The sequence below is a fragment of the Myotis yumanensis genome, unplaced genomic scaffold (genome assembly GCF_028538775.1).
Source record: "Myotis yumanensis isolate MYYU_CA2020_CCGP unplaced genomic scaffold, mMyoYum1.0.hap1 SCAF_10, whole genome shotgun sequence".
Classification (NCBI taxonomy): domain Eukaryota; kingdom Metazoa; phylum Chordata; class Mammalia; order Chiroptera; family Vespertilionidae; genus Myotis; species Myotis yumanensis.
The window spans coordinates 32,565,832-32,587,253 of NW_027223761.1; the positions used below are offsets into that span (position 1 = coordinate 32,565,832).

Sequence of the window (21,422 nt, forward strand, 5' to 3'; positions counted from 1 at the left end):
GGACAAGCCCTAGGGCAGTGATGGCGAACCTTTTGAGTTTGGCATGTCAGCATTTTGAAAAACCCTAACTTAACTCTGGTGCCGTGTCACATATAGAAATTTTTTGATATTTGCAACCATAGTAAAACAAAGATTTATATTTTTGATATTTATTTTATATAATTAAATGCCATTTAACAAAGAAAAATTAACCAAAAAAATGAGTTCGCGTGTCACCTCTGACACGCGAGTCATAGATTCTCCATCACTGCCCTAGGGAATAGGGAAAAAATCAAATAGGGGTCCAGAAGATCAGAAACTCAGTATAAGGGTAAGTGAGAAATAAATTTTTAATACAGGAGGTACAAAACAACAAAAGTTGTTTGTCCCAACTTGGGTAAAACTAAAATCTCTCTTTAAAATGAATTATCACAATATGACCTTCATATAGGTTTGTGGCCTGAACACACATTATCTGTGAAGGGTAATAAAAACTCGAAGACTTTAGTTTCAAGAAATAAAAGAGAATCTTGGAAACATTTTCAAGGAACAACGTCTATGAAATATAGCCAAGAACATTTGAGAAAGAACCAAATTATATTCTATAAATTAAAAATATAATAATTAAAATGAAAAACTCATTGGACAGATTGATCACAGCTAAAGAATGAATTGCTGTATTAAACGATAGAACAAAAAATATTATCCAAGCAGCCCAGAGAGGCAGAGAGAAAATATGAGAGAACTAAAGCTAAGGAATAGAGAGTAAAATAGTCTAACAGGTATTTAATCAAATGTCTAAAGGGAGATAAGAGATAGAATAGAGGGGGAAATTATAAAGAAATAGTGGCTGAAATTTTTCCAAGAATGTTTAAAAGACAAAACAACTTTCAAATACAGAACAACATAAACTCAAAATGGATAAAAGACTTAAAGGTAAGACAGGAAACCATAAAGGTTTTAGAAGAATTTATAGACAGCAAAATATTAGATATATGTCATAGCAATATCTTTATCAATATAGCTCCTAGGACAATGGAAACTAAGGAGAAAATAAACAAATGGGACTACATCCAAATAAAAAGCTTCTGCACAGCAAAAGAAACCATCAACAAAACAACAAGAAAGCCCACTGCATGGGAGAACATATTTGCCAATGTTATCTCTAATAATGGCTTAATCTCCAAAATGTACAGGGAACTCATACAACTCAACAAAAGAAAGATAAAAAATCCAATCAAAAAATGGCCCAAGGACCTAAATAGACATTTTTTGAAAGAGGATATGCAGAAGGCTAAGAGACATACCACATGAAAACATGCTCAAAGTCACTAATCATCTGAGAGATGCAAATCAAAACGACAATGAGGTACTTGTCAGAATGTCTATCATCAACAAATCAACAAATGACAAGTGCTGGAGAGGATGTGGAGAAAAAGGAACCCTCGTGCACTGCTGGTGGGAATGCAGACTGGTGCAGCCACGAGGAAAACAGTATGGAGTTTCCTCAAAAAGTTAAAATGGAACTCCCATTTGACCCAGTGATCCCACTTCTAGAAATATATCCCAAGAAACTAGAAACACCAATCAGAAAGGATATGTGCACCCCTATGTTCATAGCAGCACAATTTACAATAGCTTAGATTTGGAAACAACCTAAGTGCCCATCAGCAGATGAATGGATTAAAAAACTGTGGTACATCTACACAATGGAATACTTACTATGCTGCTATAAAGAAAAGGAACTTTTACCACTTGCAACAGCATGGATGGAACTGGAGAACATTATGCTAAGCAAGATAAACTTACCCAAACTCTTTCATAGAGTAAGAAAAAAGAAAAAAACACTTTAATTCATTTTATGAGACTGACATAATTTTGACACTGAAACTAAGCAAGAACACAAAGAAGGAAATTTATAGGCCAATCTCACGTATGAGCATAGATGAAAATATATTAAAATATTAGTAAACAAAATTCAGCTACACATGAAAGGGATAATACAGCATGGCCAAGTTGGGTTTAGCCTAAAAAATACATGGTTGTTTTAACATTAGAAAATATGTTAATGAAATGTACTACATTAGTAGGCTAAAGAATAAAACACTTGATCATTTCAATAGATGAAGAAAAATGATTTTATGAAATTCAACAACCATTTATAACAAAACCTTTTAGCAAACTAGGAATACAAGAGACCTTCCTTAAACTGACTAAAGGGCATTTACAGGAGAGAGAGAGAGAGAGAGAGAGAGAGAGAGAGAGAGAGAACAACATACATAATGATGACATGTTGAAAGCATTTCCTGTGAGATCAGAAATAAAATTAAAATGCTCAGCTCCCAACGTCTATTCATTATTGTGTTGCAGATCTTAGCTAGTGTGGAAGGAAATTAAATGCATAAGAATGAAAAGAAACAAACTTGTCATTATTTTCAGTTGATATGAGTTTCCACAGGGCTACCACATCTGCCTGTGCACAATTGCTCCCAAACAAGGAAGTGAGTGGAGCTGTGCCCACCGAGCCGCACACCCTGCCCAGGCCTGAGTCCACCAGCACAAACCTGCAGTCCACTGGGCAAGCCAAGTCTCCATGGAGCTATGTCTTCCCAGACATGGTTTCTTCCCTTAATTCTTATAAAACTGTAGCATGACCTAGCAAGTCATGCTCATTGTCAATGTAGAAAACCCATAAGTATCTACAAATAAATAATTTTAATTTATAAAAGGGCTTAGAAAGTTGGCTAGAAATGAATATGCAAAAGTCAAGTATGGTATAGTCCTAGACACCAGCACAAACATAAAGTGAAATTTAGGGGAGGATGTATCAAGAGCAAAACATGTAGGTAAGGTACATAAAAATGAATCTTAACCTGTGCAAGTCCCTCATTGAGAAAATTACAAAATATTATTAAATGAAGAAGGACTGCATGTATTTTGACAGGAAAATGTTAATTCCACAATAAAATCATCTGCAGATTCAATATAATCCCAGGCAAATCCCCACAGGATTTCTTTCCTGCAACCAGATGAGTTGTTCTGAAATGTAAAAACAAATTATTCCTCAAAAAGGAAAAGAAATTAAGGGGACTTTCCTGCTAGAACCTGACTTATTTTCAAATACTAAATACAATGTGATATTGATCCTGGAATAAACATAGAGAATTAAATAGCAAGCCCCAAAATAGACCAAAGAAAATGAGGACCCTTGCTTAAGGGCAGAGGAGAGGCGGTAAGAGGGAGACAGAGTCAGAGCGCACATGCACATCACACCAGAAGTGGAAGGTGAGTTGGGTGAGGGGCAGGAGATGCCCACCTTTGCTCCTGTCTGGCATATGAGGGGAGAGTTCCTTCTTGCCACAGACTCCTGCCCTGAGGCTCCCTCTTGCCCCAGAGCAAAGATCTAACTGGTCTGAGCTAGAGAGAAACTGCTAACAGGGTTGCTCTAAGAGCCCCCTTCTGCAGAGAGAAAAGTCCAGCCCATCTCCAGGACAAGCAGATGGGAAAACTCCTGAAAATGAGAAATGGAAGTTTAATTAAGAAGACTGGGCATGTAATCCTTTCAATGTGCTGTTTGAATTCGGTTTGAATGATCAAGCGGGATTTGTCCCTGGGATGTAAGGGTGACTCATATGCAGACTGGATATAAGATATCTTTGATTACCTGGCACGGTTGTTATAAAGACTGAAATATAGCCCGGCCAGTGTTGCTCAGTGGTTGAGCATCGATCTATGAACCAGGAGGTCACTGTTCGCAATTCCTGGTTAAGGCACATGCCCAGGTTGTGGGCTTAATCCCCAGTAGGGGGCTTGCAGGAGGCAACCATCAATGATTCTTTCTCCTAATTGATGTTTCTATCTCTCTCTCCCTCTCCCTTCCTCTCTGGAATCAATAAAAATATGTTTTTTAATAAAAGACTGAAATATACTAATGGAGATGACACTGCTTTGTATTCCTATATAAGGTCATAAAAATAAGAGGGATTTTATTAGGGAACATGGTCTAGGGAAATAATAGTCTCTGAAAAGACCCAAAGAAATGAATCTATAAAGGTGGAATTTCAGGCAAAGTGAAAAATGAGCCCTTAGCCCAGAGGTTCTCAACCTGTGGGTCGCGACCCCTTTGGAGGTCGAACGACCCTTTCACAGGGGTCGCCTAAGACCATCGGAAAACACATATATAATTACCTATTGTTTTTGTGATTAATCACTATGCTTTAATTATGTTCAATTTGTAACAATGAACATACATCCTGCATATCAGATATTTACGTTACGATTCATAACAGTAGCAAGATTACAGTTATGAAGTAGCAACAAAAATAATTTTATGGTTGGGGGTCACCACAACATGAGGAACTGTATTAAAGGGTTGCGGCATTAGGAAGGTTGAGAACCACTGCCTTAGCCAAAACAGAAATCTGGAAGTTAAAGTCCTAACCAAAATTCCATTAGCATAATGTAAGCAAGAAACCTCGAATGTTATAGGAAGACAGCGGACAAGTCCTCAGGAATTTCTTTTCCAATCCTGTGGTTTATGACAAAGGAAACTATGGCTCAGAGAGAGAGTAAATGACTTGCCCAAGTCACAGAGCAAATTTGTGGCTGAACCCAGACCTGAACCCAAATCCTCCTTCTCTCTCTCTCTCTCTCTCTCTTTCTCTCTCTCTCTCTCTCTCTCTCGTTCTGTCCACAACCTGGCCTAGTCCATAATGCTACAAATCCCTCTGCCAACTCCAAAACACAAGACAAACAGGACATGTTGACAAAGAGCTTAAGAAGCAATTACCTATCCAGCATTGATACAGACCAGGGGCCTGGGCTGGGCAGGAGCTACAGTCCAAATCCCTCTGACTTTTCAGGAAAATATCTCCATCACAGCCCTCCCCACGAGGATGCTGAATGCAAGGATAGAGACATGACAAAGGACAATTCCATGTGAAATCCTGCTGTTAAGTCATAGAGCACTGCATGATATTGGGAAGAGAACAGGACCTGTTCTTAAAGAAGCAGCCTTCAGCTCATCAGGACAGCAGGGGAGCAAATAAGTGGGTCTGGTGAGGTCCCTGAGGGCCCAGCCTCAGGCCAGACCAAGCACAGGACTTAAGCTCAAAATTTGTATCCCAGCTTCTCATTTGGAGGCTGTAAAACCTGTAAAACCCTCTGTGAGCGGCTTTTCTCTCTCAAACCGGCCAGGGACTTTATCTCCTGCTGTGGCTTCAGGTACAGGACATGCCAGTCCTCACCCAGGGGTCCTCTCCCGCTCAAGCAGGCACCTTTGTGGCAACAGCCCCCTTTACTCATTTGTTTTCCTGTCTCCTAGTGAGCCTTTGCCAAGGGCTGTGAGTATAACTGAGGTAGAAATGGTCATGGCTCAGGCCATGAATATTCTGAAATGTATAAACAAATTATTTGTATGAGGGATCACAGCCGGGGCTCTAGCCCCATCCACAGGCAGTCTTTCTGATCCCACATCTGGCCCACTCGGAGACCAGACCAACATCAGCCTTGGTCTGGGTCAACAGGGCATCTGTTCTGCATCAGGCCCCAGCTAGATGACAGAGAAGTAGATGACTAAAACAGTTTTCTCCTTAGAATTTCCTCTTCCATTGAAAGAGACATGTAAATACATAATTAAATAAAACAGTAATTCCTCCAACATGAGCACAAATAAGACGCTTAACCTTTCTCTGCCACAAGTGCTCCATATGGCTTTGGACAATTTACGCGCTTTTGCTGGGATTCTAATTTCCCCTCTGTAAGAGGAGAAGTCTGGATTAGATGAGCTCCTAATCTGACTCTAATATTCCTATGATTCAAAGACCCACCCTCCTCCCCAGCAGGTCCTAACAGAGTCATTCATGACCAGAGGCCAGCTCCAACTCCTTCCTGCTCTGCCCAGAACCCAGGCTGCTCAGGTTTTATAGGAGACATGTGGGGCTTGTCCTGATGACAGCCACTCAAATCACCTGCTGCATGTGCTGGCCATTAGTCTCCCACATCATTGTATCCTGGTCCCGTGTGCAACTGGGGGCCACCCCAACAGTCCCACCAACCTCAGGGCCCCTATTGGCCATAAGGCCAAGAAGGCTTACATGAGCAATTGTCTTCTTGTTGGCCTCCTGGCTCCAAGCTTATCCCTCTTCATGCTAATGTTAGTTTCAGCCTCTTAAAACACAGCTCTCATTGTAATATCTTGAATAGCTATTATGTCTCCCCAGTGTCTCTCCACTCAGGTCTGAACTCCTTAGCCTGGTGTGAAGACCCCGTTTCCAGCCCACCCCACCTCTTCTGGCATTACCATCCTGTTTCCCAAAATGTCCCTTTATGTTCAAGCTTCAAGGCAAGTTCCCTGCCATTCTTCAAGACTGGCTTGCTGTCCTCACTCACCCTCTTCCTGGAAGCTTATTCCAACCCCCAGACCACGGGGCACCTAGAATACTGAAGGTCTCACACCATGCATCTTGTGCCTTCAAGGGACTACTAGGTTTTGTAACCGACTGGTGACCTCCTATGGGTGCATCCTGTCTCCCCTGCTAGGGCCAAAGTTCCAGAAAATACGCTCAAGTCAACCAGCATCTGGCACAATGCTCTACATGTAGCAGGTAAAGATTTGTTCAAAGGCAGTAAAGATAGTTGGACAGGTCACTGAAGGACCGAGGGAATGGATGAATAGTGACACAGGCAGGGTGTCATACAGAGGCAACGTTGCATAGAAATGGGTAGAACAAAAAGTGGTGGTAAATGAATAAATAAGTGAACTTTGGTTCTATCTACCGCTATCTTTCACCTACATTACTATAATAGGCTCCTAACTTATCTTCTGCCCTCCCCCTCAACAATCTATTATCTTCATAAGCAGCCAGAGCATTTTTTTATGAAAAGAAACTTTATTACATCAAGTAATAAATGCAGACAGTTTTAGTCATTTTCTTCCAGATAGTTGGGTCAACTTACAGGAAATTTACCTGGTCCTAGGGAAACTTCTTGGGTGCTTGTTAGGTCAGGTTTGGTAAGTTGCTCTTCTGTTTTTGTAACTTGAGTGTTTTGGGGTTGTTGTTTTTTTTTAATTAACTTCAAAGCATTACTAGTCAAGCAAAAAAAAGAAGCTACATGAAGCAAAACCTCCAATGTCTACCCATATTACTCAAATTAAAAGCCAAAGTTCTCCAAATAACCTGCAAGAGCCTTCATGATCTGGCCCCCATTTTTGCATTGACCTCAACTCATTTGTCTCTCATTTCACGCGTCAATTATATTGACTGGCCTTCATGCTCTTCCTCAAACCTTCCTCAGGACTTTTGCCTTTTTCCTTCTATTTGATTGCTCTTCCCCCAAATATCGACATAGATGCCTCTTTCACTTCCTCCTGGTCTCTGTTTAAATATCTGCAAATCAGAGAGGCCCTCATGACCCTGGATAAGGGTACAAACCCCCTCCCACCCTTGAAACCCCCTTACCATTCTTTATATTTCTCTATAGCACTCAGCACCACTGTATATCAGCCTGTTTACTGTCTGTCTTCCCCCACCAGAAAGCAAATTCTACAAGGGCACAAGTTTTGCTCACTGCTATATCTCCAGTGCCTAGAACAATGCATGGCACAGAGTAGGTGCTACATAGATAGCTGCTGAATGAATGAGGGAGGCAGGGAATGAGGGAATGGGTCTGTAACTTAGATCCTTAGCACCTTTGGGCAATTTTCCAAGATGCTCTTATCTGATGTGGATGCCATTGTCCTATGTCTGCTCCATTCCAGCCTGTCTGATGTCGTGACAGATGGACAGCATGCATTCTTGGGGGGTGGGGACTCTTTGTAAATGACAACCCTTCTGGAGGGACGGGGCCAGCATGAGTCTACTGACTGGTTTCTAAATGCCACATTTTTAAATCCCATTCTCCCACCCTTCCCCCCGCCTCCCGGCAAATTCCACAGGGTTCAAAGTTCGATCCTAGTAGAAAATGAAGAAAACAAACGCATCCTTTTTTCCATGATGGGCCTCAGAGGGAGCTGTTTTCTCTTTGCTCTTTGGGCCTGCACCCCAAGCCCCTCTGCAGCTACCACCTTGTGTCTATCTGATCAAGGAGCCTAATTCCTCAGCTCTCATCACCACTAAAAGAGGGAACAGGAAGCTAGGAAAGCAAAAGGCAAGATAAGAGGAGCAATCAGTGTGGCAGCTTCTAGTCTCCCTCTCTTCCTGTTAACACCCTGCAATCACTCATGGCCCAGCACTCAATCAGCACAGTGACATCTCCCCACCTCAACAGTCTCCTCACCCGGGCTCTGGGCTAGGAGGACCATATGAAAGAGGGATGAGGGAGAGAGAGGGGTGTGAGGGTGACTCAGCCTTGAGTTCTGCTATAAATCCAACATAAATTCCTGTTTGTGGGTGAAAAGGTGGGTGCTAGATGGGTAAATGGGTAAGAGACTGAGGCAAAATAGGTAATTGAATGAGTGAATGAGGAATGCAAGAGTGAGTGAGCCAGAGTGACTGAATAGGATTTCTGTCTTACTGATAATGGCATTTTTGCAAGAATGGCTCACTGGGCTTACTAAGACCCTCTCTCTGAATTCCTTTTTAGGCCTATGTCTAGTGATGAAGATCGGGTGGGGTGGGGTAGGGGTGGGGAGGAGGTTGACAACTCCTGACTGATATGAATTATGCAATGCAAGTAACTCTTGAGGTCCAAGGAGCCTTCATAAGGGTTTGTAAAGATCCTTCATAAAGCAGCCAAGGAGCCAATTCAAAACCACTGAAGGCCCCTCAGATCTCCTATATCCTCTACAAATCAGAGGGGATGGTGGAGAAGCCATAGCTCAGGGGTACCCTGTGACTTAGCTATCTCCTTCAAGGGAGCTCCTTAGAATCATCCAGGAATCAGATGTCCCTTATCACCAGTCCCCCCAAAGCTCTGAATGACATTCTAATTTGTTTGCCCAGAAGATGGCAAGCACTTTGGGGGTCAAACATGTGTCTGAGAGGCACCTCAAAAGTAGCATGTTCTACAATGAATTATCTTCCAATTACTCCTTTAGAATTTTTATTCTACTGAATGGCACCACCATCTATCTGGTTGCTCAGCTGATAAAAGTTCATTCATTCATTTATCCAACAAATATCTGTGGCATGCATCAATAACATGCTACCTTGCTAGGACAAAGTAATAAGCAAAACCAGATATGGTCCCAGACCTCATGGAGTTCAATATCAAATAGGCAAAACAAGCATTAATTATCACATAATAATTGCAAATAAATGTAAACTTGCAATTATAATAAATCCTTGAAGGAGGAATGTGGTGTTTTAAAGCTTTATAAAATAGGATTTGACCTAATTATTGAGGTCAAGGAAGTGACAATTGAGCTGTGATCTGGGTGATAAGAAGGAATTCCTTAGGCAAAAATATAAGAGTGTTGTAGGCAGAGAAACTGCAAATGCAAAAGCCTATGGCAGGAGGGAACATTACAAGCCCAAGGGACTGAGACCAGGCCAGTGGGAATGAAGAGAGAGCCAGGGGAGAGCTGGGCAGCGGGGTGTACATGATGACAGCACGGGTCAGACACACTTGCAGGACTTACTAAAGAATTAAGATAAAGCTGAAACCGGTTTGGCTCAGTGGATAGAGCATCGGCCTGCGGACTGAAGGGTCCCAGGTTCGATTCTGGTGAAGGGCATGTATCTGGGTTGCGGGCACATCCCCAGTCGGAGATGTGCAGGAGGCAGCTGATCGATGTTTCTCTCTCATCGATGTTTCTAACTCTCTATCTCTCTCCCTTCCTCTCTGTAAAAAAATCAATAAAATATATTTTTTTAAAAAAAGAATTAAGATAAATATGAAGCACTTGAAGCATTTTTAAGGAAGAAAATGACATGATCAAGTTATGTTTTAAAATATACAGAGTGCAGAACAAACTGGAAGGAGGCAGCCTGGATATAGGGGGACCAGTTAGGAGACTCCTGCGGTACCCCAGAAAGATGAAAATGGTGCCTTGAACTAGACGCAGTGATGGCGAACCTATGACACGCGTGTCAGAGGTGACTCACGAACTCATTTTTTTTGGTTGATTTTTCTTTGTTAAATGGCATTTAAATATATAAAATAAATATCAAAAATATAAGTCTTTGTTTTACTATGGTTGCAAATATCAAAAAATTTCTGTATGTGACACGGCACCAGAGTTAAGTTAGGGTTTTTCAAAATGCTGACACGCTGAGCTCAAAAGGTTCGCCATCACTGAGCTAGGGTGATGCTGATGAAGATGGAGAAGTGATGGATTTGAGAAGATTTACAAGAGAACATCAAGCAGTACTAGACTTATGGGGGAAACCACTTAGTAAATTATATAAATGTCTAACCACTGTGTACACCTGAAACTAATATAAGATAATATTAAATGTCAAATGTAATTGAAAAATTTAAAAGAAAGAACATTGATCAGACTTGGTGATGGATTGAATATGGGCTTTTGAGGGATAGAGGTGTTGAGGATGATCGCCATCTCTCTCTGACTTGTGCAGCTGCATAAATGAAAAAGCCATTCAGTGAGAAATTAAATACCTGAGGAGGAGCACATTGGAATAGGATAGTGCTGCGGGACCATGCAGAAATTCTGTTTGGACATGCTGAGTGTGAGAGGCCTTTGAAAGGTCGATCTGGAAGTCTCCTTGAATCCATTGTCTCCCAGACTTTCTGTATTCAATCAGACACCTGATTCTACTTCCTCTCCATTCTGTCTTAATTCAGGCACTTATAATTATCACCTGGATAATTAAAATAATCTCCAGGCTCTTTCTCCTTCCAAATCATCCATTCCACACTGTAGGTCTTTCTAAATGCCGCCTCCTCCAAGAAGCCCTTCCTGACTACCCAATCTAAAGTACCTTTACCCTATTACTCTCTATCTCAGTCACTTGGGGTTTTTACTTTCTGAAAACATATGATAATGCATTGTGTTTTTATTATAGAAATAAATATGGACATATACAGATATGTCCAGCTCCATTTGCTAAGAGGGCATAGAAGCAATGGCACACTCAAAACAAGGAACACATGTAGCCCCAGAGCTTGGTTTCTAAATACCATTCTCCATGAAAAGGACCCGGGGCTCCTTGGAGATATGGCTAATTCCAGGGCTGGAGCAAGGAAAGGATAACATGAGCCTGGGACATCCTGCTATAGCAGATAGTAAGCAAGTGCTTAGAAAATCATGAGAAACAGGCCAAGCCTCTGTCTTCAGAGGATCTAGGACTCCCCCAGCGTGGGTCAATGGTTCAGTATTGACCTATGAACCTGGAGATCACTGTTCAATTCCCTGACAGGGCACATGCCTGGGTTATGAGCTCAAGCCCCAATAGGGGGCATGCACAAGGCAGCCAATCAATGATTCTCATCATTGATGTTTCCATCTCTCTTTCCCTTTTCCTTCCTCTCTGAAGTCAATAAAAATATTTTTTAAAGAAAAAGAGGTCGGTTTGTAGAGCTTCCCACTATCAAATCTGGGACAATTTGAACATCAAAATAAAATGTATTAATTGATTATAATACACTGCATAAATAAATTAAGAATAAATGAGTCTATCGGAAGAAAGTAAGGAGACAAAGAGAAAGAAAGAAAAAAAGGAAGGAAGGAAGGAGAGAAAGAAAGAAAAGGAAGGGGAAAAGTTCTTTCTTACAATAGAATTCCAACTAATCAATACAAAAGAAATTATGGAGCCAAAAGTATCAATGATGGTAAAATTAGTGAGCAAAGTTTTGATGAGGAACAGGATATTTCCATAATCTCAAAGTATCTTTCCACAAATTATATGTTAAATACAAAGGGAAATATAGCAATTCCACAGTGGAGAAACTGGTGAGCATCACCTTAAGCCAGTGATGAAGGCTTCTATTGCCAGCATTGGGATGATGCCCACATTCTGTGCTTGCTGATATGATAACCTCACTTCAGTGGTATTCCTGCCCAAAAAGCATAGCTTGAATCGAATCATGCAGAACCATCAGATAAACCCAAATTGAGAGATACTCAACATAATAACTGGCCTGTACGATTGAAAAACATAAAGGTCATGAACGCTAAAGCAGAAGATTTGCTCTGGATTAAAGAAAACTGAAGAGACATGACAATTAAATGCAATCTGTGGATTGGATCCTGAATGGGGTGAGGGAAGTGGGAGAGCTATAAAGACATTGTTGGGACAGAATTGTGCTGTGGTAAGAATATATGCTTTTAAGGAAATGCACACTGAGTATTTAGGGGTGAAGAGGCACGACATCTCCAATTTACTCTTCAATTAGAAATATGAACATTTTATATATAGTTATATGTACATATAAAAACAGTAAATATAATAATGCACGAACAACAAATATAAATTACATAAAAAATAAAAATATATTTTTAAATCATTGGAGAGAAAGGCAATGAAAATAATAAAGAAAGTGGAACATTCTATAAGTGACTAAGGGATAGGGATAAAGAAGGATTTCTCTTACCAGTCTTGCAACTTTTCATCAATTTGGTCTGATATCAAAATTAAAAGAAACATAAAAATGGTTTGTGTTTATGTTTTTTTAGGGTTTTTTTTTTAAGGGGATTCTTCACTTTATTTTTTTTCAGGTTTCTTTTTCATCTTTATTGTTGAGAGTATTATGTTTCTATGTTTGCTGAGCCCATATCCCACCACGACCTGCTTAAAATACCTCAGTGGCTGTTCATAACAATCATGAGAAAAATCCAAACACCTCAGCACAGCCTTCAAGCCCCAACATCCACTGAAAACCCTTTGTAGCATCTTTCATCTCATTTCTCGTCACCACTGACCACACACACTACAAGCTCCATTCATGCTAACTGTTTACAATCCCCCAGCTTATCACACTAGGCAACACTTCTGTACCTTAGCATGTGCTGGCCTCTCGGCCTAGAATGACCTTCTCTTATCTTCCTGGCAACGTCTTATTATGTTTCAAGATCCAGACCAAGACTTTTCACCTCTAGGAAGGCCTCTCTGATTACCCAGTTGGGGATGACACCACCTCTTCTGATACCCCAACACCTCCAGGACCTGCCACGGTCATGTCCCACAGACAGGCCTGCCACTCTTTGTTTACAAGCCTGTCTTGTCACAGGGTCTGATTATCCACTCACCGGTAGCCCAGTGCTTTGCACAGGTCCTGGCACAACACAGGGGCTCAATTAATATTTGCAGCATGAATACCAGTGTCTGAGCTTTCTGCATCCTCCAAGGGAGGAAGCCCTGACTTCAGTCTCTTTCATTATCTTCAAAACATACAGATGAGTGAGGGAAATTAGTTCTTCCCTTATTTTACACACAAGGAAAGTGAGGTTCGGAGAGGATAAGGTAACAGTGTCCCCAGAGCTGAGCTATAGCTGAAACCCAGACCTCTTGCCTAGCAGTTCTTTCCCAGAAGGCAGGTGGGCGAGAAAAGAAGGAAGGAGATGCCATTTGTGGTTTGCCTAGTCCAGTGATGGCGAACCTTTTGAGCTCAGCGTGTCAGCATTTTGAAAAATCCTAACTTAACTCTGGTGCCGTGTCACATATAGAAATTTTTTGATATTTGCAACCATCGTAAAACAAAGATTTATATTTTTGATGTTTATTTTATATATTTAAATGCCATTTAACAAAGAAAAATCAACCCAAAAAAATGAGTTTGCGTGTCACCTCTGACACGCATGTCATAGGTTCACCATCACTGGCCTAGTCTATGTCAGAGTCTAGGCTTCGAATAAACTTGCTGTTTCTAGCATCACCATTGCATTGTAAGGAACCCCATTTTACAGACAAGGAAACTGAGGCTCCAAATCCAATCCATCTGACTGAAAAGCCCATGCCCTTTTCTCTGCACATTGCCATATGGAGGCCCACGTCTGACCCTCCACTGGAGGACATGAGAGGCCTGAGTCAATCATCCTCAACAGTATCTTTTAAACCAGCACCACATACAGGCCCACAAGACGGCCCACACCCCCAGACCACAGGCTTCATTTCACATGGTTTCCAAACCCAGGATATTTGGGTTGTAAGACAAAACCTCCATTTCTCCAGCAGAAAGTGAACACTATACACAATTATCCAGCCAAACTGCTGACGCTCACAGACACTGCATCACGCCAAACGGAGTCTGGTTTGCCCAGAGACGTTCTTCAGAGGATCTAGGACTCCCCCAGGGCTTGGCACTGAGGGGACCCTGGAGCTGGGGGAGGGAGGCCTGGCTGGCTGCATCACGGAGTCGGCAAAGGCTCCATTCCCAGGACAGAGATTGCCCAGAGGGTGTATGGGGGGGGGGGGGGCGGGGGAGTGAAGCCCCAGAAGCCCAGTGTTGCCCAGAGGGTGTGTGTGGGGGTGGGAGAGGGGGGAATCCTTACCAGCCCAGGAGGCCTTTCCCACTCCATCCCTGCTTCCCACAGACCAGCAGTCTCCGGCTCAGGCTGGAAAGACCAATGATGCTGATGACCTTCAGGTCCTGGGTCAGAGAAGCCAGGCCCTTAGAACTCCAGGTGGCCCAAGGGGGTGGATTCCCCTGCTTTTAAGGCCTTTGTACTGGGGGAGTGATCAGCTGACATTCAGGCCTGGCTCTGACCCTAAGCAAATCATCTTCCCCTGTCTTTACAAGCAGCACCTGTCTCACAGGGCTCATCAGAGGTTTCCTAAAGTGACAGGTGCAAACAACCTATCAGAAAGGTTGGCCTTAACCGACACTAAATAAGCGTGAATAACCATGAGTGAGACTTCCCCACCAAAGTTCTTGACCGTCCCACCCAATATGATCTTACTGAATTGTACGCCTGTTTTTACTTGACTAAGATTAAAGTCCAGGGAACAACCAGGGTCCTCCGCAGAGATGCAATCAAGTCTTCGTCTTACCTTTCTGAGATGACGTTTGCCTGAGAAGGAACAAACAGCTTGCCCACACTAACCCACCAGCACATCACCCAGTGCCAGGCATTCCCCAGAGCCTCAAGCCAAAGAGTCCTCTGTCCCACTTGGTAGCTTTTGGAAGGATTAGTCTTGATTGTAAGCCACAGCCACCAGTGTGGAGTGACATCTTGCTTACTGAGAAGCAGAATCTCAACACGATGCCTAAAAACCCACCATCAGGGTCTTCTAAGGATTCTTTAGTGCTAAACATTGCCCCCCCCCCCCACCCCCGCCACTGCTTCCCTTTCCCAACATTACTAGCCTTGGGTAGGGTAAGAGAATCAGTCTTGGAGTGAATTAGTTCAGTTTCCCCCATTTTGCAATGTGGTTAGAACCACTTGGGAGACTTGAGACCCCTCATGAGGAAGGAGAAAGAAGTGAGCACGAGTCAGCGGCCTCACAGATCCAGGGAAGGGGGCAGAAAAGCCCACACTCCTTGTCCTAAGAAGCTTCAGTTCCAGAAGGGCCATCCCTGCTCAGACACTGAGTGGCCCAGGGGGAGGCAGAGCTGAGGTCCAAGAGACACAGACCTCCCAGCAGAGCCCTGGGCCTAGGCGAGGTCACATGAGGAAGGGGTGGTGATGGGGCCAAGGCCAGGCTTGGGGCAGGGGTCAAACTCCTTCAGGAACCCACACACTCACGCTTTTGAGTCAGGGAAGAGCTGGCAGCTGAAGCACGCAGAGCAGGGGCCTTTATCAATGGCCCAGTTCATTCCCAACAATCCCCATTGTCTGGGCCAGCACAGAGATGGGCTTTATCTCTCAGAGCCGCTAGAAAGAAAAGCTCTAAGACATGGTCACAAAGCGGAGTCTAAAGATACCGAATCCAAAACTGAGACATATGGTTTGAAAACCAGATAAAATATTTGAAATTGGGGATGTTCCAAAAAAAAAAAAAAATCCATGCAATATGGTTCCCATCCTCAGAGACCAAGAGAATGCTCAATTGCTGGTTGTTCATTCACTTATTCTAATCTCTCTCTACAAAAGATGTGGGAGTTTACAGTTAAAAATGTGAATACTATAAAATTGTTTAAGCAGAAATTAAAAGTCGAAGCCAAGATTTGAAATAACAGTTACTAGAATGGAGCAATATGATAGACAAAGAGCTTCCTAGCAGCCAGAGTAAAAAGGGAAATACTCAGATTATATCAACAGCCTAGGAGTCCCACAAACCTATAGAAATCCCTTGAGCTTCCTAAGCCTTAATTTCCTTGTCAGGAAAAAAAAGGCGGTAGAGGACTACTGACTTAACAAAGTTTTTATGAAAAATAAATGAAATAAAGCATATATTAAAGGTTCAACAGATGGTGGTGGTTGTTATTATTATTGTTGTTACTCTGTGGTCTGATTTCTCTTCTTTGAACTGGAACTACGATAACTTAGTTTGGTTGTCCTTGACGCTCTCTGATTCCTATTGTTGTTCTGAAATAAAGAATGGGGGAACCGCCTGAGACTGAGTCACCATGACTCCTCCAGTTTTCCGGAGCCTTTCCGGAGTCCTAAAGTTGTTGGGGACCCCCACAAAGGAGAGACCTAGGGAATTCTGCCTCCCACCCCTCACCCCCATCTTTACTCTGCAAGAAGGCTACCAGGCAAAGCACTGCCTGCCTGTTCAACCATCCCCAAGGTCAGGCAGGGACCAGGCCAGGTGCAGGTAGATCCCAGCAACCCCTCAGGAAATGGCTGACGCCCATCTGTTCCCCTGCACAAGGGAAGTTGATGGCGGGAGAGCTCAGGCACTCCTCCAACCAAACCATAAACACTAAGGAAGAGAAAGCCAATGTCATCTTCTAACTTCCCAACTGAAGGAGCACAGTCTGGCCGCCTCACTGAAGCCTGTCCATCGGGAATGGCCAGGATGGAGAGGTCTAGAAGCAATAATAATGACAACAACAACAACCAGCTGACAGCGGAGGGCACCTACTCTTCTGAGCACTGTTTCATGTGTCCCCGGGAGTCCCCAGGGAAAGGAGGTCGAGGAGAACAAATTCTGTAAAGGAACGGGAGAGAGAGGAGAGAGGAGCAAAGCAAAGGCCAGCTCGTCCATCCTCACCTGCAGATGGGAGACGCAAAATAGTGTTGATTGAAACCAAAGAAGAGAAGGAATCAGCCCAGCTCAACTCACTGCTCCTCCCTGGCACAGGGCTGCTCAGGCCCCAACCCACACACAGAAGGACCACACTGCTTGTCTGCTGCAGCGGGGCCCAGAGTATAAACCAGAGCCTGGAGCAAATTACAGGTGTGAGCTCCACCCCAGCCCTGCAAGACTGGCCTTTTCACTTGGAAGGCAGCAAAAGCTACTTCTAAAGCCCAGACCCTAAGACCCCAGGCTCCACGGCAGCCTCCGTTCCAGGTCAAATGGGACACCCCAAAGGCACTCTGTCACCCTCTGCCCTGACCCCCAGCCAAAGCCCCGACTTAAGATATTCCCTACCAAGGCCAGTTTCTTGAGCTCGTTGCCCAAAGTGCCATATAGAGGCTAATGGGGGCCTGAAAGGGGGGCTGCAGGCTGAGAGCGGGTCTAACCAGGGGTTCGTATATGCATGTTTTACACATGTGGGTGCCTGTGGCCTATCTGTCCTTGCCTGCGGTTGTACACATTGGAAGTACGTGCATGTTTGCATGGACGTCCTGGGAGGAAATGCAGACGGCAGTGTGTGGGCAGGCCTGTCTGTACACAGGAGCAGCTGTGCGTGTGGGTGTGGGTGCCCTGTGAGTGTGTGCGGTGGGCATGACTGGGTCTGCTCAGCCCCTCTCCGTTTCCTCCTGTCTCTTCTGGTGTGACAGTGGGGTCCCCCCAAGCTGTCTCCCCACCCCGGCCAGCCAGCTGAGGTCACGGTAGTGCTGGGTGAAGGCTCTGAGCTCTTGCCCTGCTCAGTCCTGAGAAACCACAGCCAGATGACCCACAGAAAAGACACCCCAGGTAGGGACAAGTCAGGTCGCCCTAGAAAGTCTGAGTTCAGATAACACTCCTTACCCCCAGCTCCTGCCAGCACCGGCTCTCTCTCTCTCTCTCTCTCTCTCTCTTTCTCTCTCTCTCTCTCTCTCACACACACACACACACACACACACACACACACACACACTCACCTCTCCATCTACACTGCACTGGCTCAGCCTGCAGGGAGCCTTCCTCCCACACACCTGAGAGCACTTCCAGGGCAGCGGACATGGCCCACACAGGGCTGCCGGCCACAGACACATGCCACCTGCGGGCACACTCCAGTCCCCTCCCTGCCAGTCCCCCCCACACACACACACACACTGACAACTCTGCCACCCACACTCACACTGTGGGACAAGGCTAGAAAGTTCCACATGCTAGCACACTGGCTCACACACACTCCTGCCCATTGGCACTCACACTGACACACTTAGACCTACTGTCCAAATAGTCGCAAACGTGCTCTGTCCCCAACTCTGATGGCGGGTCCAGCGCCGGCCCCTGAAGCCAGCCAGCAGTGTGTCTACTTACTCTGGGGAAGTTGGCGGGCCAGAGGGGTGCGCACAGCAGCCAGCGGTGGCGGCGCGCAGCTGGGGCTCCAGAGGCCGCGCGCAAGTGGCTGCGCTGGGTCGGCCCAGCCCCGGGGCCGCCCGCTGCCCCGCGCCCCCGCCCGCCCCCCGCCTCCCCGGGCCGCTGCAGGACCTTCAGCAACAGCGCGCTCCCTGCCAAGCCTCCGTCCCGCGGCAGCCTCCTGCCGCCTGGAGCCCCAGCCCCGCTGCTGCGCGGCTATTTTGGTGCCCCCAGCAGTGGAAACGTCGCTCCGGGCCCTCGGTGGGGAGCCCTGGAATGGGGACGCGGTCACGCCTAATTAGAGACCTGGCTCACCCCGGGCTGGGCGGGAGTCACCGCGGGTAAGCGCCCCGGAGCCTCAGAGCCCGCCAGGCGGGGGTGCCCACATGCGCCCCTCATGCCAACATCTGGAGAAGGAAGGGAATGCGCCGTGATTGTTTCCCTTGGAGCCGAAACAAAATAAGGAGGGGTGTGGGTGCGGTTCACAGGCTCCGCGGAGGAGCCGCCAAACTTTGAGCAGTCCCCACTGCCTGGAATGCGACTTGGTTTATTCACCACAGGTGCTTCCCTTTGGAACCTGAGTCCCACATAAGATCACCAGCCGCCAGATCACAGACCTGCCAAAAAACGACAGAGACTCCTTCTAACTTGGGGCTCATCAAACTTCCCCTCCAGACTTCTGGTGTCAGGTGGCTAAGTCGAGAGAAAGGGCTGAGTCCTACCCAAAAGCTCAGGAATGTTGCATTCTTGAACTGGAAGGAAGCTTCAAGGTCACTCCATCCAACTCCCTCCATCCTGCCAAGAATGGGGGGGAAGAGAATGCTGGGGCGGGGCGGGGGGGGGGGGTCTCTACCCACCTTTAGGCACAACCAAGGAGAGGCAGCCCCTAGCCTCCCTTGGGCCTTCTTCCCAAATTTGAACCCTCTCATTGGCAGGAAGTTCTCCTTGGCAGCTAACCTAAATCCCTCATGTGCAAACTATATCCATGTATCCCCACTATGTGTCCAGGGAGAGGGAGGCTGGCTCCATCTCCATAACACAATGACCACTCCAAGGTCCCATCTCAGTCTTCTGTTCTCTTCAGGCCCTGGCTAACAATGACCATTGATTCCTGCCCTGGACACATTACAGCTCCTGATATTAACTCAACAGCCTCAGCCCTGGGGACCCCAAGCTCTGTGGGTGCCCAAGTCATTTTCCCCCGGGACAAGCCAGCTTCGACCCTGGCCTCCATCCATTTTCGGACAGCCTGATTCTACACTACCCCACCCAAGTTCCCTGAGAGTAGCTTCAGCTCCTGTCTCAACAAAGGCTGTCTCAGAGCCTGGGACAGAGTTTGGACCCCAGCCACGCGCATGGCTGGGCATGAACACTGGAGTTTGCAAAATCTTTTCTCTGAGTCCATTTCTGGTAGGTCAGGTAGTGTAATAAAAGTAGTCTGGACTTTGTCCTCAAAGAGACCTGACTTTGCGTCCTGCCTCTACTACTTTCTAGCTGTGTGTCCTTGGACAAGTCATTTAACCTCTCTGAAGCTCACTTTTCCCATATCTACATTGGTGATCATAATAGCTCATGGATTGTTGAAAGTATAAGATGAGATCAGGAATGTAAAATTACCTAGAAAGCTAAGATATGTTTAGTGTGCTAGAAATGGAACGAGGTTTAGATCATAAACAGGATAAATATTAACAAAAAAAGCCTAAGAGATCTTTTATTTCCAGGACCAAATTCTGTGCCTGGGTTTCAGGGCAAGAGAGATACAGACTTGGTTTTCTAGATGTTCCCTCAGGACAGTGGTTCTCAACCTTCCTAATGCCACAACCCTTTCATACAGTTCCTCATGTTGTGGTGACCCCCAACCACAAAATTATTTTTGTTGCTACTTCATAACTGTAATTTTGCTACTGTTATGAATCGTAATGTAACTATCTGATATGCAGGATGTATTTTCATTGTTACAAATTGAACATAATTAAAGCATAGTGATTAATTACAAAAACAATATGTAATTAGATATATGTTTTCCGATGGTCTTAGGCGACCCCTGTGAAAGGGTCATTCGACCCCCAAAGGGGTCACGACCCACAGGTTGAGAACCGCTGCCTTAGGACCTTTGATATGAATGCTCCCCACCTGCATCCCACAACATGCGCGTGCACACAAATACACACACATCCGCTTTCCCAGATACGTACTGCACAGCCCAGCCTCCTTGTCTCCTGTTGGCCCCATAGGCCCCAGCTGCCTATACCCTTCTCGCTGACCGCCTCTCCATTCTCGGGAGGCCGCCTCATGGCTCCAGTCTTGGCCACAGCAACTCCAAGTTTCCCTACTAAGGCCCATGAGAGCAACTCCTCTCTCCTTGCCCATTCTTCTGGGCCATGGCCCCAGCAAGGCCTGAAACTCAAAGCAAAGGTAGCAGAGGCCTTCTCTGAGACAGTCCAAAACTGAGGCTGCTGGAGGAAGCTCAGAGTTGGAGCATCATCCCCCTCCGTCCCCTCCCCTCAGCCTGCCTGGCTTCATAGTGCTGTCCTGCTTAATTCTTAATGGAAATTCCATCCCCGGCGCCAGCCCTGGCTGGCTCATGGAATCCAGGCTTCGGCCAACAACAAACTCCACCCAGAGACAGGAGGCCTGCCTGGTCATATAAACACAGATACACACATATACACATACATACATGCACACACAAGACATTTACAAACTCAGAAATTCTTGCCCAGACACATCCACACACAGAAAGATAATAAGCACTATAACCACGAATAGTTATTGCAAGGTAGTAAGTACAAATAGCAACTTCCTTAATCCTCACAACACTAGGTTCTGGTATTAACTTCAATTTACACATCAGGAAACTGATGCATGAAGAGGCTAAGTTAACTTGCATGAGGCATCTATAATAATAAAAGTGTAATATGCTAATTAGACTGGACAGTTGAACAACCTTCCAGACATCATTCCAGATGTCCTTCTGGATGA

General features: G+C 45.1%; 1 protein-coding gene across 1 annotated transcript in view; it reads right to left on the minus strand.

The window, feature by feature from the left end:
- INSC (INSC spindle orientation adaptor protein) overlaps nucleotides 1–20,734 on the minus strand; it is a 119,522-nt gene extending 98,788 nt beyond the window's left edge. Inside the window, exon 1 of the mRNA XM_070426663.1 lies at nucleotides 20,636–20,734. Within this exon, the coding sequence (XP_070282764.1) occupies nucleotides 20,636–20,734 (99 nt within the window). The remainder of the gene's footprint in view (nucleotides 1–20,635) is intronic.
- Between the last annotated feature and the right edge of the window lie 688 nt (nucleotides 20,735–21,422).